Source organism: Vidua chalybeata, chromosome 18 (assembly GCF_026979565.1).
Source record: "Vidua chalybeata isolate OUT-0048 chromosome 18, bVidCha1 merged haplotype, whole genome shotgun sequence".
Classification (NCBI taxonomy): Eukaryota; Metazoa; Chordata; class Aves; order Passeriformes; family Viduidae; genus Vidua; species Vidua chalybeata.
In genome coordinates this window covers 4,204,743-4,221,536 of record NC_071547.1, presented here as the reverse complement: position 1 = coordinate 4,221,536, position 16,794 = coordinate 4,204,743, and the positions used below count along the sequence as shown (strand labels likewise).

The 16,794-nt window shown below is 49.4% G+C and overlaps 1 protein-coding gene across 1 annotated transcript in view; it reads left to right on the top strand.

The window, feature by feature from the left end:
* CORO1C (coronin 1C) overlaps window positions 1-16,794 on the top strand; it is a 39,432-nt gene that overhangs the window by 3,622 nt on the left and 19,016 nt on the right. Inside the window, exon 2 of the mRNA XM_053959856.1 lies at window positions 13,193-13,392. Coding sequence (XP_053815831.1) covers window positions 13,198-13,392 — 195 coding nt within the window. The 5' untranslated portion in view covers window positions 13,193-13,197. The remainder of the gene's footprint in view (window positions 1-13,192; window positions 13,393-16,794) is intronic.

The window sequence follows — 16,794 nt, the reverse complement described above, 5'->3', positions numbered from 1 at the left end:
TAGGGAAAGGACAACTTCTTCAGCATGACCACTTTGTTCCTTCAACACCACTGGCTTTGTCTCAGTCCATGTTTTGCTGGTGGTAACAATAAGTGATCTCTAATCTGCTTTTTGCTGAGCCTGTGGTGACGTTTGAGGTCTGGCTCTTGGTGGGAGAAGTTGCAGTGACTCTGACATTGAGCTGGGCCTCTCAGCCCAGCATAATTAGGTTTGTCTTGTTTTCCTTTCTCAATAATTGAATTTGAAAGAGCAATGGAAATAAACCAGTGGTGGGATCTGACTTAAAGTGATTAAGGCTCAGCCTGATGCTGAGATGAGCTCACAGCTCTCCTTGGAGTGTTGCTGAGCTGTGCTTGAGGCCAAATGTTCCCCTTAGGAAGGACCAGGGTTTCCCTGTGGTTTTCCAGATTTTGGCTGCCATCTATGTAGGAACAAGCACATAGGTAATAATTCTTCTGATTTGAATATTAAGGCACATTTCTGCATTTTTAGCAGATGTGTCTGAGTAGGATTTCCTAAAACTCCATGGGAATGATGTGCCTGAAACTACTCCTTGTTTGCATCCCTGTATGAACCTGGGCAGTGCATTGCACCTGCCGTTTCTGGTTTAAGTAATCCCTGGAAAATGGAGTTCAAATCACTCAGTTCTCAGTATTTGGAAATATGGGAACTTCCCCTCCCTCCCCCTGGTTCTGCATATATATAGTTGCCATAGAGACCGTGTTCCGGAGTCCTTGAAAATCCATTGTTTCTCCCAAATAAACATAAAAATCTGCAGTATTAAAGCAGCACATTTTGCATAATCCCATTCCTAAGCATTCCTTCATCAGGAACTGTTGTGACAGGACAAGGATCAATGGATTCAAACTGAAAGAAGGGAAATTTGACTTGGATTTAAGGAAGAAATTCTTCCCTGTGAGGGTGGCAATGCCCTGGCATGGGGTGCCCAGAGCAGCCATGGCTGCCCCGTCCCTGGAAGTGTCCAAGGTCAGGTTGGACAGGGCTTGGAGCAACCAGGGAGTGTGGAAGGTGTCCCTGCCCATGGCAGGGGGTGGAATGGAATGGGCTTTAAGATCCCTGGTAACCCAAACCAGTCTGTAAACCTGATGGGGACTTGACATTTTACAGTGTGCCAGATCTGGATGCTGGACAAACTGATAATGGGTGTAATTAGCAGCTCCAGGGATTAGCAGGCAGTAACAAATTCAATCCGTAGGAAGCAGCGTGTCCCTTGGGAACTGGGCAAACTGGCCATGCTGGGCAGATGATGGCTTGATAGGGAAGATTGTCATCAGCAAAGCCTCAGTGCTCAGGCACCTGCTCAGGGCTGGAATTACCTCCTGGAGTAGCTTTTTTTCCCTCCCCTTTTCACTTTAAATACTTGAAAAGCCCTCGTGGTTTTTTTGCTTCCTGCTGGAATCTGGATCCCCCAGCTGGCTCAGGGTGTCTGCTTGGCATTTCCTTGGCATTTTTCATCATACCTGTGTGAAACAGATTGGTATCCTTCCTTCCAGGCTGGGAATGTGAGGTGACACGTTTCACTCAGGGCCTGGCAGGTCCTAGGCTGGGAATGCTTCTAGCACATACTACTTGTAGCACGTACTACTAAGTGCAGTTGTTGTTTTACACATGCTTCAGGTATTTGCCCCAGCACACGTGGTGGGATCTGTACGTGGGAATAAATGACCACTGTTACACTTTTAATTTCTTACTTAATTCCCTTCTGCAGTACTTATATAATTATACCATATCTTGGAGGCTGGAGGCCCAAAGCTGTCTCATTCAGAACAAGAGGTGTATTGCATTTTTTTTTTAAGTTTTCAGTGATACTTTTAAAAGTTCATTTGAATTTTTGGATCTGCTGAGATCAATTTGCAAGGCAGGAGAGAATCCTGAGCCAACTTAGGCAAACACAAGTTGCCAGACATTCCTCTGCAATATATTCTGCTTTAGCACAGCCTGAAGGGTGGGCACAAAACTCTTCTAGCTCAGTGTTGCTGTGCTTCCAGCATCTTTTTCTTGGCCACTGCCAGGAAAATTGCTCCCTTCTGCCACAATTTGTTCTGTGTGGTATTTTAAGGTGCTGCTGTTTAAGGTGGGTGCCCCTGGTTAGGGTCAGGCTACCCTGGGGTTATCTCTCTCTTCTTCCCTTGGCTCCCTGATGTTTCTTTGGGGGTAAAGGTTATCTTTTTGTTCTTTGTATCCCTGCTCTGCCACATCCATCTTCTGCTCTACTTAGGGTATTCTTAAGTGCTCTGCAAGCTCCCATAAAAACCAGCTGGGCTTATCTGGGTGTAATTCTGTTGTTTTGGCTGGGCTCCTCTGGAGCTGCTGGAAATGCCACAGGGATTCCCAAAGGACTGGAAGTGTGGGCTGCACGTGCAGCAACGTGACTGTCAATCCAACAGGTAAGTAAAGCTTAAAGGTCATCAAGGCACAGGCTGTAATTCTTCACTGGAAACCAGTTCTCCAGCTGAGAGCAGCCAGCTGAAGGTCCAAGAATTCCCCAAGCAATCAGCCTTTGCCCAGTGTTGGGGCGAGTGTGATTCTCCCTGTCAGGGAATCTCAGAGGTGGATGTGGGGCCATGGAGGTGTCAAGGACACAGGTAGGAATCTGAAATCAGTCTTTGTAGCCTAGAATGTTTATTAACGCTCCTTAATAGACTAAATCCACTTCCCTAAGTTAATTTTTGGTTTCTTGCCTGCCCAGGGAAGTGAGAAAGGTGCTTTGTGTCATCCTCGTGGTTTGACACCAGGTAGTGCCCCCTCATTGTCATCCCACGACGGGTCAGTGACAAATCTGTAGGAAATGTGTTTGAACTTGGAAGCCTCTGCTAAAACAGATGTTTGGGGGGCTGTCATTGGCACCATGAGACAGGGATTGAAAATCAAGTTAGCAGATTGAACTATCTGGATTTGAGTTTCAGCCTCCTCCAGCCCCATCCTCCCTCCCCCAGCCCTGATTTCAAATTGCACGTTACGGAAACAGGACGGAATGACAATGGTGCTCTTGGAATTATAGGCTGCTTGGCCAGAAGAGCTGGCAGGACAGCAAATGGAAATGTGGAGAAACACATGCCAGTTCCAACTGGGAGCACTGAGATTCATTTTGCAGCTTGTTTGTACTGCATTAAAATCCGAGATGTTGGCGTTATCCAGCCCGAACCTCCCACGTCCTGGGGTGAGGATGTTGTCTTGTCTTTGATAATTCACCATTGTTGGGGTTATTTTGAGAACATTAAAAGCAGTTCAGTGTGGGGGCCTCACCTGTTGGGTGGGTGTTGTTGAGAAGTGGAAGAAAGTGTTACTCAGGATGTTCCAGCCAAGCTCGTTGTCACTTTTTGGAGCAGAGTGTGTCCACTCGAAATTCCAGTGTGATGGACCACGCTGCTCTGTGCTGTACCTCCAGTCTCCCTGAGATGTTCTCCAGGGCTCCAGCCTGTTACAGCAGGAGATGTGGTGTTATCCATGAGGTGCTGCCATTCCACTTGGTCATCCTGCTGCTCCCAGGTCACATTCCCCCAGGCAGCTCCTGCTTCTCTGCAGGCTCCAGGCAGGTCTGGGAGCTGTGCTTGGACCAGCCGAGCTCGGAGCCTCTGTGGTCAGGCTGGGTCATGTGGAGAACGCTGCTCCTCACTTGGTCAGTCTGACTCACTCTTGGCCAGGCTCTTTGGGAGCCTTGGTTGTGCTGATCTGTTGTTTCTGCCTTATTCCAGAGTTGGGAGGAATTTGTGTCCCAGTTAATTTAGTGTTTGGAGCAGAGGGTTCTGCAGGTCCTGGTTCCCTGATGGTGCAGTGCTCTAGGAGAACTGGGCAACCTTTTATCTGTGAGACTGTTTATCTCTTAAAACACCTTTAATGTTTAGAATTTTTTCCTATGGATGCCAAGGGATGTTGTAATTGAGGAATAAAAACCAGCTTGTCTATTCCTTTGGGGATTGGGCTGGAGCCCCTCTGCCATGGAGCCAGGCTGGGAGAGCTGGGGGTGTTCACCTGGTGGAAAGAAAGCTCCAGGGAGAGCTCAGAGCCCCTTCCAGTGCCTAAAGGGGCTCCAGGAGAGCTGGAGAGGGGCTTTGGACAAGGGACAACACCTTTTTTGTTAGAAAAAGGTCCTTGTTTGGTTGGTTGGGAATGCTGAGATTTGGTGAGAATTTCCTGAAGCTGTGCTGGGGAGCAGCTCTTTTTCTGTTCGTAACCACCAACCTTTGCCCAAAAAAGAAAAAAAAAGCCTCCAGTGCATCTTAGGAATATGGTCTGGAAAACGCTGGCATGTAACCTTTGAGTGAGAGAGGAATCCAGCGGGTTGGGGCAGCAGCTCTGACCAGATTGCTACTTCCCTGTTAGCTCTGATAAGAGAACTAGGTCAGTGCTGGGGAGAAGCATTTTATCACTGGATTCCTTTTGCTGGAATCCTGGGAGAGCCATGTGCTCCTGCTTGTGTTTCCCTTGGGATCATGGTGTGGTCTGGAGCCCTGTTCTTCCCTCCTCCTCATGGGTGTCAGGAGCATCCCTGGGGCTGCTGTGATGTCTCTGGCTGCAGCTCCTAGGGCTGTTGTTGAGGATATTGCTCTGTCTCTTGGCAGTGGATGGGATACAGTGTGCAAAGAAGCTTCTCTGGTGTTTACTCCAGTGGAAAAGAAAAGGAAGGATTTTTGGAGGGGATGATGTGAAAGGCCATGGCCTTCTGTGGTCGGCTGCTGGAACAGCGGTGTCGGAGGTGGGAGTGTGTGGGAGGTTTCCCTTTCCTTGTCCAGTAAAAAGCTTCTGTGGTGTCCAACCACTGTGCAACTGTCTCTGCTGGCAGCAAAAGCAGAAGCTGAAATGTGGGGATCACAGAATCCCAGAATGGTTTGGGTTGGAAGGGACTTTAAAGCTCATCTCATTCCACCCCCTGCCATGGGCAGGGACACCTTCCATGCTCCAGCCTGGATTTGAATGCACTGAGGCACCCGGAATGTTCAATCCCTGCTCTCTTAGCCCTGTATTTTGTATGCTACTTGCCTTTATGAGATTTTGTCCTGAGTTTTAATCCTTTATTTTTATCTCCACTTTGCTCTCCTCTTTTAATTTTAATACCCTCTTATGTCCAGCCTGTGTTAACATCCCCTAAAACATCCCCCATCACCTATGTAGCGGGGCAGCTTTAGTGCCAGCTGACAGAGGATGCTCTAAAAGATATAAACCCAAAAAAAGAGGTTGTTTGGAGGCTGCTGCTCCAGTGCAGCAGAACTCCCATTCCTGCTGGTGTCTCCCTTTGCTGGTTCCCCATCACTCCTGCTGAATTATTTCATGTAATGATTTTTGTGTGCATTCATTGCTCTGCCTTTCTGGTAGATGACACAGATTAAATGAAGCCAGACAACGCTCTCAGTTCGGGGTAATGACTTTAACTGCGGCGTCCTTTTGTCACTGCAAATTATGGTCAATGATGTAATGCTGGATGTGGAGATACAGTGACAACGTGTGGGAGTGGTAAGATCATCCCAGAAGGGTTTGGCTTGGAAGGGAGCTTCAAGCTCACCTCATTCCACCTCCCTGCCACTGGCAGGGACACCTTCCACAACCAGGTGATTCCCCAAGAAGATGAATTGTATCCCTGGAAATCTTGAAGTGAAAATAGCCCCGGGGGGGAGGTGTGAGATGAGCACACACAGGTAAACCCTGAGGAAATAATCCTTCTTGGTGATCCTGGGAGATTTGAGCTCTACAGGCACTTCTGACTCAAGAGTTCTTCATGCTCTGAAGGTTTTCATATGATCATTTCAGGTTACAGCTCTGAAATCCAGAGTTGTATCAAGTGTTTCACAGGTTGCGGCCAACACCTTGCTCTTAGTCCAGAAGAGAAATTTCAGCTTATTCAAAGTTTGGGTTGTGTTACATTTTTGAATGTGCTGGGCTCCCCAGTTGAGATATAATCAAATTCCCTGGTAGTTTGTGGTTTAGGTTCCCATCCCAAAATAGAATCTTGCCAGTGGTAGAACAGCTGGAAATTTCAGTATTAAGTTCATATTCCAGCTTTTTGTCTTTAAAATGAAGTGAAATCAGATGGCAGGGTCTTGCTCAACCTAGGCTCAAGTAACCAAAGACTGAAAATAATCTGCACACAAATATGATGTGTTTTGGAATTGTGACCATCTGTAGTAGTGTTCACCTTTGTTTTAAATAACTCTGAACAGCTGAAAACAACAGTTCTGTCAGCAATGGAGTGGATATGGATTGATTGGAAAAGGGATACACAGAGGGAATAGAATTGTGTTTAAAAGCACAGAAACTGCATCAAGGCATTTGTGGCTGTTCCCTTTTTCTGCTGAGCTTTCATGTGAAGTTGTGGGGTGAGCTGAACTTTTTGTGGCCACTAGACATTTCTTCCCCCCACTTCCTTCTTTGCCCAAGTCTTGTAAGACTTTGTATCACGAGACTGGGTTCTTTGGTTCCATGGATACTTGGAGAGGGAGATGAAGTTCTCCAAGAGCATGGAGTGACAGGACAACAGGGAATGGGTTCAAACTGAACAAGGGTAGGTTTAGAGGAGATATTAAGAGAAATTGTTCCCTGTGAGGGTGGTGAGGCCCAGAGTGCCGAGAGAAGCTGTGGCTGCCCCATCCCTGGAAATGTCCAAGGCCAGACTTGATGGGGCTTGGAGCAACCTGGGCTAGTGGAAGGTGTCCCTGGGGGTGAAACTGGGTGAGCTGTAATGCCCCTTCCAACCCAAACCAAGCCTTTCTGGGATTTCATTATACTGATTCCTCCTCCAGCCTTGCTGGTGACAGTGGTGGCAAGATTTCCCTGGAATAGGTGTGCAGCTGGACCGAGCCCAGGGCAGTGTGTGTCCCTGTCCCTGTGGCTGGGCATGGCCCTGGGTCACTGAGAACCCCAGAGCTTGCACAACCAAGGCTCTGGAGTGAAAAAAATGCCAGAAGAGAGCGATTGGGAAATAACCTGGAGGTCTCTGTGCTTTTTCTCAGTGGGTGCAGCTCTTGGCTCAGTCCCTGCTCCCTTGGGCCCACAGCAGTGGGACAGAGCTGTCCTTGCCATGAGGAGCACGAGGGGATGGAGGTGTTTTAATGGCCTCAAACCCTCTGAATGCCTCTGTCCTCCCTTCCAGTGTGGCTCTGTACCTTATCTTCCATAGCATGTTCAAAGTGCTCCAAGGAGGGAATTAGCAGATTTCCTTGTGGGCTTTTCTCTGGTGCTTATCTCCATGATGGCCAACTGCTCTGCAGATGTGGCTCAGCCCTGCTCCCAGAGGGTGTTCTCTCCATGCCAGGGGCAGGTTGGAACATCCACGGCCTGGTTTGGGTTTAGGATTATAACACACTTCCTAGATTTTTTTTGAAAAACCAGCTCTGAGCACAGAGATGATTTGCTGATGAGGTTTTGCTGATGAGGCCACTGAGGCCTCACAGTTGGTACTTGGGAATCCTCTGGGCTTTCCCATGTTGCAGTTTCACCAGTGGGACTATCCCCTGTCCCTGCTGACCCCAGCCATCCCATAACACCATTCATAATTGCTGCTGGTGCACTGCCTAGAGAACCGTGGAATTATTGAGGTTGGAAAAGACCTTTAAGATCATCAAGTCCAACTATTGACCTCTTAATTTTTATTTTTCTTAATCTGCTTCTCATTTTTTTAACAATTAAGACTGGACCTTTATCCCAAAGCTCCTCAGCAAGGCTCGGACTGGGAGTTTGGGGATTCACCATCAACAGCTGCAACTTGACTTTTTCCACTTAAGGAAGAGCCTTTGCAGTCCCAAGTACCAACCTTTTATAAATGCTGTTCTCCATATCCACTGGATTTGTATGTCCTCACCCCCCTTAACAGTAGCCTCCGGCTGTCTGACTTCAACTGGCCTTTTATTCCAATGCCTCCCTTTCCAGAAGGGATCACAGTCACATGGGCTGAGCAGGATTTTGCCATTAGTGGGGGGTTTTCCTGTAAGTGTTCCCTAGCAGGATGCATTTCCTCTTGCATAAGCAGGCTGCAAACCCTCCGAAGCCACAGAAATCCATCTGTTGGATTCTTGAGACAGATAAATCCTTTATAAACAGGAAAATGGGCAAACTCATGGTAGCTCTTGTGACACATCGTGATGGGAGATCAGAAAGGAGTGGGATGAAAAGTATCCCTGTGCGAGCGCGGCCGGCGGCATCCAGCCTTTCCAGGGTCCTTTAAAAGCTGCCACAAGGGCTGGGTTGTTCAGAGGGCACAGACTGGCAGATGAACCCAAAGTTTTGGTTAAATTCAGCTGGCAGTCACGCAGGGAGGGAATAAATAAGAGGTTTGAAGGCTCGTTCCTCTGTCCCCACCAAGATGCCGTGTGTGGCCGAGCGGGATCCAGGAGCTCAGCAGCCGTAGATCTGTCAGCACTTCTATTGTGGAGGCCTTTGCAGGGTGTCCAACGCTTCTGTTTTAATTTTGCTGAGGGTTGTAACTCTGGCAAAATTTAAAGGCCTTTCAGCTCCCAGTCAGGAGGTTTTAAATCCTCTAATTTTGCACTTTACCCCCCAAAAATATATTCTGTCTAGCAAGTGGATAGGGAGATGGTTCCTAAGCCAAGGTTTAACAGCATAGATAATGATCTAATGAACTTCTTTTTTTAATCCTCATATTCCAAGTCCACTTCCTTAGAGAAAATCCCCGGCACTGCCCCGTTAGCCATGGATACACTTCCTTAGCCACTTGGGTATTTCCAAAGTCACTTCCCAAGGCTCCCTGAACCACCCAGGTCATCCTTTTGCAAGTGTGATAGAGGCTGAATCAGCCTTTCCTTAGGGTGAATCATCTCAGGTGTTGGTGTCTCACCTGATAATCCTAAAAGTGGCACAAAAAGACATGGACCTGTTAGAGCAGGTCCAGAGGAGCCCACGGAGTTGCTCTGAGGGCTGGAGCCCCTCTGGTCTGGAGCCAGGCTGGTGGTGCTGGGAGTGTTCAGCTGGAGAAGAAAAGGCTCCAAGGAGACCTTAGAGCCCCTTCCAGTGCCTAAAGGGGCTCCAGGAGAGCTGGAGAGGGACTTTGGGTAAAGGATGGAATGACAGGACAAAGGGGAATGGCTTTAAGACAAAAGAGGGTAGATTTAGGTGGGATACTGGGAAGAAATTCCTGTCTATGAGGGTAGGGAGGGCCTTGCACAGAGAAGCTGTGATACCCCCTGGATCCCTGGAAGTGTCCAAGGCCAGGCTGGGAGATGTCCCTGCCCATGGCAGGGGGTGGAACTGGATGACCTTTCAGGTTCCTTCCAAACCATTCCATGAATTGGCCAAGCCTGGAGCTCCTGCCCGTGACTCTGCTGAGGGAGCCTGCAGCAACCAAACTGAGCTGTGGATTTTCTTGGAGTCGGATAAAGAGGAGAAAGGGGGGGGGGCATCATTTGCACGGCAGGACTGAGAAGCAAAGAGGAGACTAAACACTCTTCACATTCAGGAACAATCTGTGGCAAGGCTAGGACTCTTTTTGGGGTGCTCAGGATCCCCCTCCCCGCGTTGGGTTTTTCACCTGCTCTCCCTGGTGAGCTGAAAGAGCCGCAGTCACTGCTCCTTCCAACCACCACCAGCACATTCCCCCCTCCTTCTCCTTGGAGAGCTGCCAGATCAAAATGGCTCTGATCCAACGCCAAGAATCACTCCCTTTGCTATGGAAATGAGCACTTGGAGGCTGCTCACCATGTGTTGATCAGAGAGTTCCTGCTAAGGATGACGAGCTGTAGGTGGGGAAGAGGGCAGGGAAGGTGTGTTCCAACAGATCCCTTTGGAACAAATAAGGATATTTCTGGAGGCATCTGAACTCTCTGCATTTTTAAAAAGTCATTTATAGAAAACCGAATGATTACCCTTTGCATCAAAGGGTGAAAATGAGGGAAATACAGTAGTTGGATTTCACCGTGGGGTAAAGGGAGTTTCTCTTTTGTGGAAGTGGAAGGGGTGACAGATCCCCAGCATCTGATATTAGAAATGAATATTTTTTCCTGCTGTTCTGGTATTGATCAAGTGAAGAAGTGATACAATTATCCAAGTGATACAAATAATCCTTTGTAACCATCACACCTGAATTGCCAGCACTGGAGCAGCCACATTCCCAGCCCCCTGGCTCTGCGGGATGTGATTCCAGGCAATTTGCTGTGCTGGCTCAGCACGACAAGTTCAAACCTTTCAAACCTTTGCTTTACCTTCTTCCCAACAATCTGATTTTAATCTGGATTCACAGCAGGGTGGGAATGTTGCCAGGGAGTGAACACTCCTGGAAATCTACCGTGCACAAAGCAGGAGCCTTCTCCCTGCTCCTGGATGAGTTGTGCAGGCAGATGATGAAAAGAGTTTGCTGCAAGGGGTGGGAAAGGGCTGAGCTGGGCACGAGCTCCAGTGGTGTCACACTGGGCTTGGGAGAACATTCCCAGTATCCTGGGGGTGGCCTGGGGTCACCTGGAATGGTGGGAAGATGGGGGTGATGCTGCTCTTGCATGGTGCTCACTGCCAGACCTGGCCATGGAGTCAGAGGTTCAGCTGAGCCTTCTCAGCTCTGGGAGGAGCCCTCAGGATGGAATTGTGTGACAGGGCTGGGAATGAGTCGACACAAATCGGTAACTGGGTGTGGAACTGCTTTTTTTATGATGTGTCTTAACTGAACCTCGAGACTTCAGCGTTTCTTCTCATTTGGGCATCTTGAAGTTAAAATTCACCTTTTCTTTGAGCACGATTTGGTGAGGCTGGGATTGTGCTGGAGGTGTCCTAGGCCAGGTTGGATAGGAGTAGTGCAAGGTGTCCCTGCTCATGGCAGGGGGTGGAACTGGATGAGTTTTAAGGTCCCTTCCAACCCAAACCATTCCATGATTTTATTTAGTGCTCTCACCTGCTGGCTGGAGCTGGAGAGCAGCTCCTGGTTTGTGACTTCCCATCACACTCCGGTGTTCTGGGGTGTGTCCAGCGTGGAACAGGCCTCTGATTTGTGCTCTGAGGGAAACAGTTGGCAGAAAGTTCATTACACAATTCCAGTAACTGATGAAAGTAGGGAGGGAGCCTAAGTTCAGCTTCAATAGGACAGAAATCATTAACAATTTCCATATAGATCTTTTCTGTGGACATCTTAAAACACCTCAGTTCTTCCCAAAATTTTGCATTTATAACCTATTTTTTTTCTTAAACATTCTTAATTCTCTTTAAAATATCAGTATGGAAAAGGTACTGTGGGGAACCCCTACCTGCTCTCCGTGGCTGGGAATGAACACGGAGCATGAAGGTGTTTGGTGGCCTCTACCCCACACCTGGGACAGGCATCCCCATCACAAAACCGACCCCAAATCTGCTTTTACTGGGCACACTGGTGGCTCCAGTGGCACTGGTACATCACAGCTGAGCCGCTGTGCAAGTGACCAGTGCCAGTTCCCAAATGGGCTCTGGTGGAACACAAACCCTCTGCTGCTTCTCCCTTATCTCTGCAGAACTGGAGAGTTTCACTGCAGCGCTGTCTGATTCGTTAATTGGAACATTTTCCACCTCTTCAAACACATTCCGTGGCATTTCCCGGCTCTGATGAGCGCTTCCCTGCAGTTATCCCTCTTTTTGTCGTGGTTAATTTTTTATTTCACCTCCCAGACTACAAAACAGCCATCAACACTCGGCGCTTCCCTGCGAAGCCTTTGCAGTCACAGACAGCCCTCCGAGCTTTCATCACCACGTTTGCAGCAGCCAGCCTGGGAGCAGGGATTCGGGATGGAGCCACATTCCCAGTCTCTCACTCCGGAGCATCGCGCTGCAGCGAGGAGCTCCAGGGACTGAGCAGTTTTTCCCAGCCTCTCCATGTGCTTGGGGACCTTCTGGGAGAAGAGATAGGAGGTGGACTCTGCTTATTTTTACTTTTTTTCCCTCTTTTTTTTTTTTGCTATCCCTAGAGACTGGCACAGAAATATTTTTCCCATATGTAAAAGCAAGATGCTGTATGGAGGCTCCTCTTCTGCTCCCTCTTCTCTGAGGGACAAAGTCTGGGATGATGGGAAAATCCCTTCCCAGATGTGAGGGCCCCATGGGGTTGTATCCCTCGTCCAGGGTTGGTGTTGTGCCTGTGTCTTCTCCCAGGTGCTGGAATTTTCCACACCAATTCCTTTTCTCCCTCTATTCTAACTCCAGCATTCTTAAAAATAATTTTTCTCAAGAAATGCTACAGACACACCAAGTTAATTGGAGTCATTAACTTGTTTCCATTACTCCTTTCTGCCTAGGAAACTCATTTTTTTAGGATGATTTTGGAGTTAGAAGAAAGAACTGGAAGCTAGGGAACATGTGGAACCACTTCACAGGAACACCAGATTTTGAGAGCTTGCATTTTTATTTACATCTTCTGGACCCTGTCTGACTTGAAAGTAAACAAGTTCAATCCAAGACTAGATTTATCCCTGAAAATATGTGGAGACTTGTCTAAAAACCGCTTTTGGGATTAGGAACTTCCTTTACTGCAGTCAGGGAACACATTTACAGTGGGGAAATTAATGCTTAACTGGCAAATTCTGTAAAAGCCCCCTGGAAATGCAGTTGGGTTGGGTTGGGTGCAAAACAACCTGAAATTTTAGTTAATATAAGAAGGAAAAGGCAAAGCTGGCTGAGAATTTGGCAGGTCTTAAGGTGGATGTGGAAGTGTCCAAGGCCAGGTTGGATGGGGCTTGGAACAACCTGGGATAGTGGAGGGTGTTCCTGCCCATGGCAGGGGGTGGAATGGGATAAATTTTAAGGTATTTGGTGCCAAGAGGACAGTGCCAGACTCTTTCCAGCAGTGCCCAACAGGATGAGGAGCAGTGGTCATAAACTAAACCATGTGGAATTTCACCTCAACATGAGGAGGAACCTCTTCTCATGGAGGGTGGCTGAGCACTGGAACTGCCCAGGGAGGGCGTGGAGTCTCCCTGTCTGGAGAAATCCCAACCCCACCTGGATGCATTCCTGTGCCACCTGCTCTGGGTGACCCTGCTGTGGAAGGGGGCTGGACTGGGTGATCTCCAGAGATCCCTTCCCACCCCAACCCAATTTGGGATTCTTCCAACCCAAACCATTCCACGACTCTACAAACAGCGAGCGAATCTGTGTTTCCGCATTGCCGAAAGCGCGGCCGTGAAGCTGATGAGAACATCCAGTGTTGATCCTTGTCCAGGACGATCAGGACATCCTTTCCCTGGAACTGACCCTCTCCTTTTGCATCCGTGTGCAGACACGATGAGGCGGGTGGTACGACAGAGCAAATTCCGGCACGTCTTCGGCCAGGCGGTGAAGAACGACCAGTGCTACGACGACATCCGCGTGTCCCGCGTCACCTGGGACAGCTCCTTCTGCGCCGTCAACCCCCGCTTCGTGGCCATCATCGTGGATGCCAGCGGCGGGGGAGCCTTCCTGGTGCTGCCTCTGCACAAGGTAAGTGCTGCTGGAATGTTTCTTGAGTTACCTGCTCGGCTGTGCTGTCATCCCGGCGTTTCTTTGGGAATAATGAAGGGCTGTGGTGACAACGGCTGCTCAGTGGTGCCATGTACGAATGTGTTTAATGTCTGTAATCAGTCTGATGCTTTCTGTACATTCAACACAACAAACAAGCTGTTTGCTTGACTCATCTGAGCTGATTCTGGCAGAATTTTCCACGTAGGATCGTATTTTGGAAGCCTCTTTATGATCAAGTCTGGTTTTTCTACTGTCAAGGATTCAGCTTTTTTTTTTTTGAATCACCTGAATCCAACTGCTCCTTGAGAGTTAAACCAGGAGCCACCTAAGTCCAACTGCTCCTTGAGAGTTAAACCAGGAACTATCTGAATCCAGCTGCTCCTTGCAGAATTCATTCAGGAATGCATCTGAGCCCAGCTGCTCCTTGCAGATTCAATTCAGGAATGCACCTGAGCCCAATTGCTCCTTGCAGCCCCACATTGGAGGGATGCAAAGGAATAAGCTGGTTCCAAGAAAGGCATTCCTGTTGCCCCTGGTCCTGCATGGAAAAGTCACATCCATCTTCTGGAGGAGTTTCTTCTCATCTCCTTCTGTAATGCTTAACCAGCAAATTCCTGTGATCAAAAGACTTTTTTTGCAACATTCTTTTCTCCGTGACCCTCAAACTCCTCTCTTAAGCCTGTGGTTAAGTTGTCCTCAGTCTGTCATCAGCCCTGAGCTGCTTTCCCAGCTCCACTTCCAGATCTGCCCTGTGGAATACAGAATTAGTGCCCAGGATTCAGCACAACTTCCCACCCGGCCAGGGCAGAGCGGAGGCAGCGACGTCTCCATCACGTTAAGCAAAGCCAAACCCCAGCCTCCCAAAATAGCTCCGTTTGCTGCTCTGATGAGCAGCCCTTCCCTGCTTAGGGCTCATCCTCAGGCCACGTGTCCTCCTCCTGCCTGGGCCACGCGTGGTGGCGCAGCCCTGGATTAGGAATTCCTCGTTCAGCTTCACCACGGCACAGATGCCGACAGCTGGGGATGTGCATCCCTCTTTTCCTCTCTTAAATCCCAGTGTTTGGAGCACAGATCAGATGAGGGAGATTGGGGGTTCAGCCTGAGGAGAAGGAGGCTCAGGGGGGACCCTCTGGTTCTTCACACAACTCCCTGACAGGAGGGGGCAGCTGGGGGGGATCAGGCTCTGATCCCAGGGAACAAGGGACAGACCCAGAGGGAGAGGGAATAGCCTTAATTAGATTGGATATTGTGGGAAATTTCTTCATGGAAAGGGTTGTCAGGCATTGGAAGAGGCTGCCCTGAGCAGTGATGGAGTCCCCATCCCTGGAGAGATTTAAAAGCCTGGTGGATGTGGCACTTGGGGACGTGATGGCCTTGGCAGTGCTGGGGGAGCAGTTGGACTCAGTGGTCTCAGAGGGCTTTTACAACGTTAATGATTCTATGTTTCTGTGTTTTCTCAGTCCCTGGCAGAAATTCCTGCTAATTCTGAGTGCCCTTTTGCATTTTTAAGTGCCTTCTTTGGCGTTATGTTCACATCCATTCTGTTCTTCCTCCCACCCTCTTATTTATCACTGCCTTGGTGCCCTCAGCTCCATTCCTGCCTTCCACAGGCATTTAATATCCACATCTGAGGAGGTTCCATGGGAAGCTGGAGGAGCTGTGGCCCTCACCCCCAGCCTGACACGTTCTTTTGCAATGCAGTGCTTTGCTGGCTCTGCTCTAACCAGTTCCTGTGTTCTGCATTATTTTTATAGCCTGGGCTGATGAAATTGTTCCTTTAGTTCCTGCAGCACCCTAAATAACATTTGGGTTTCTCTTTGAGCCTGTTTAGTACAGATACTTATTAAGCTCCCCGCAACAAAATCCTTGTTGTTATAGTCAAGGAAAAAAAAAAAATCCATTTTCAACCATGGGTTTGGACTGATTTTAAAATTGAGCCATAAAAATACACTTGCTGCATTTCTGCAGGGGAAATGTCCCATAACGACATCGTGGCTGCTCAAACCCAGCGCTTTGCGGCTCACTGGGAATTACCTTGGATGTGGCTGACCCTTGCTGCGGGGTGAGCACAGAAAAGGGGAGATTTTACTCGTTTTAATGTGCTTTTCTTGCCAATTTTCAGTGATATTACAGGGTTTTGTTGTGGCCGGGGTTTGTCGCTGCCGGGCTGGTGGCTCCCAGCTCCCTCCCGGCGCTGGGCGGGAGGTCTGGGGGTGTTTTTGGGGCGGGATGAGCCCCCCGGGACCCCGCACCCCGCACCCATGTGCTCGGGGTGCCGGGGGGAGGGACACCGGGGGGAGGGACAAGCCCCGCCCCTCCCCGCAAGCCACGCCCCTCCGCGCGCGCGCACCCGCGCCCGCCGCAGCGGCACTGCGGCGGCCGCGGCTTTTTACCTTATATGGTCATGGCAGCGCTCGCGGCCGCCGCGCTGATTGGCGGGGGCGGGGGCGCGGCGCGGCAAGTGCGCGGGAATTAACCCGTGTGCGCGGGAATTAACCCGTGTGCGCGGGAATTGAATTAACCCGTGCGCGCGGGAATTAACCCGTGCGCGCGGGAATTGAATTAACCCGTGTGCGCGGGAATTCTTAACCCGTGTGCGCGGGAATTGAATTAACCCGTCTGTGCGCGATGCAACCCGTGTGCGTGTGCGCAAATTAACCCCTGTGCACCCACGGCCCCGCCGCGTCCGCGGTCCCCACGTGCTGCTGAGGGCCTCTCCGGACCCCGCGCCGAGTGAGAGACGCAGGGGCCGCATCCTCTTTCCATCCCCGCCGCTCCCGGAGTAGCCGCAGCCAGCGCAGCCGAGCCGGCTTTGCTGGCTGTGGAAATGCTTTGTCTGAACTTCCTGTTTTCTTGCACGCACATGTGCAGGGGCTTTGCCAGGAACTCGCCATTCCCATGCTCCGGCAGGAGCCGCTGAGCATCACACAATCTAATTCCCACAGGTTGCTTGGTCTGAGGGGTTGGCCTCTCTTGGAATGAGCCACATAGTTTGGAAAAGCTGTAATTCCTCTCGGTCAGGGTTGTGTAGGTGATAAGAGCCAGGGTAATCAGCATTAACTCTGCTCACCAGGGAAGGAGCTGGAAACTTCCCTGCTTGTTTTGGGCTGTGGTTGTAGAGTTGGTTTTCTCTGAGGCTTGTCCCAGGGAAAGCTCTGGGTACACAGGAAAGGTACCAGATAAAAATTCTCTGGGGTTCCTGATGTGTTGGGAAGGATGACTTGGAAACACCTGGATTCAGGGAGTAGTTCTGGTGCTGGATCTGTGCTCCAGCAGAACTGGAGAAAAATTTTTTTTTTTCCCATCCTCAAAAACTCTTTGCAGTTTTTATCTGCACAAAAAAAACTGCTGCAAATGTTCCTTTTTGTTTGACTTCATGCA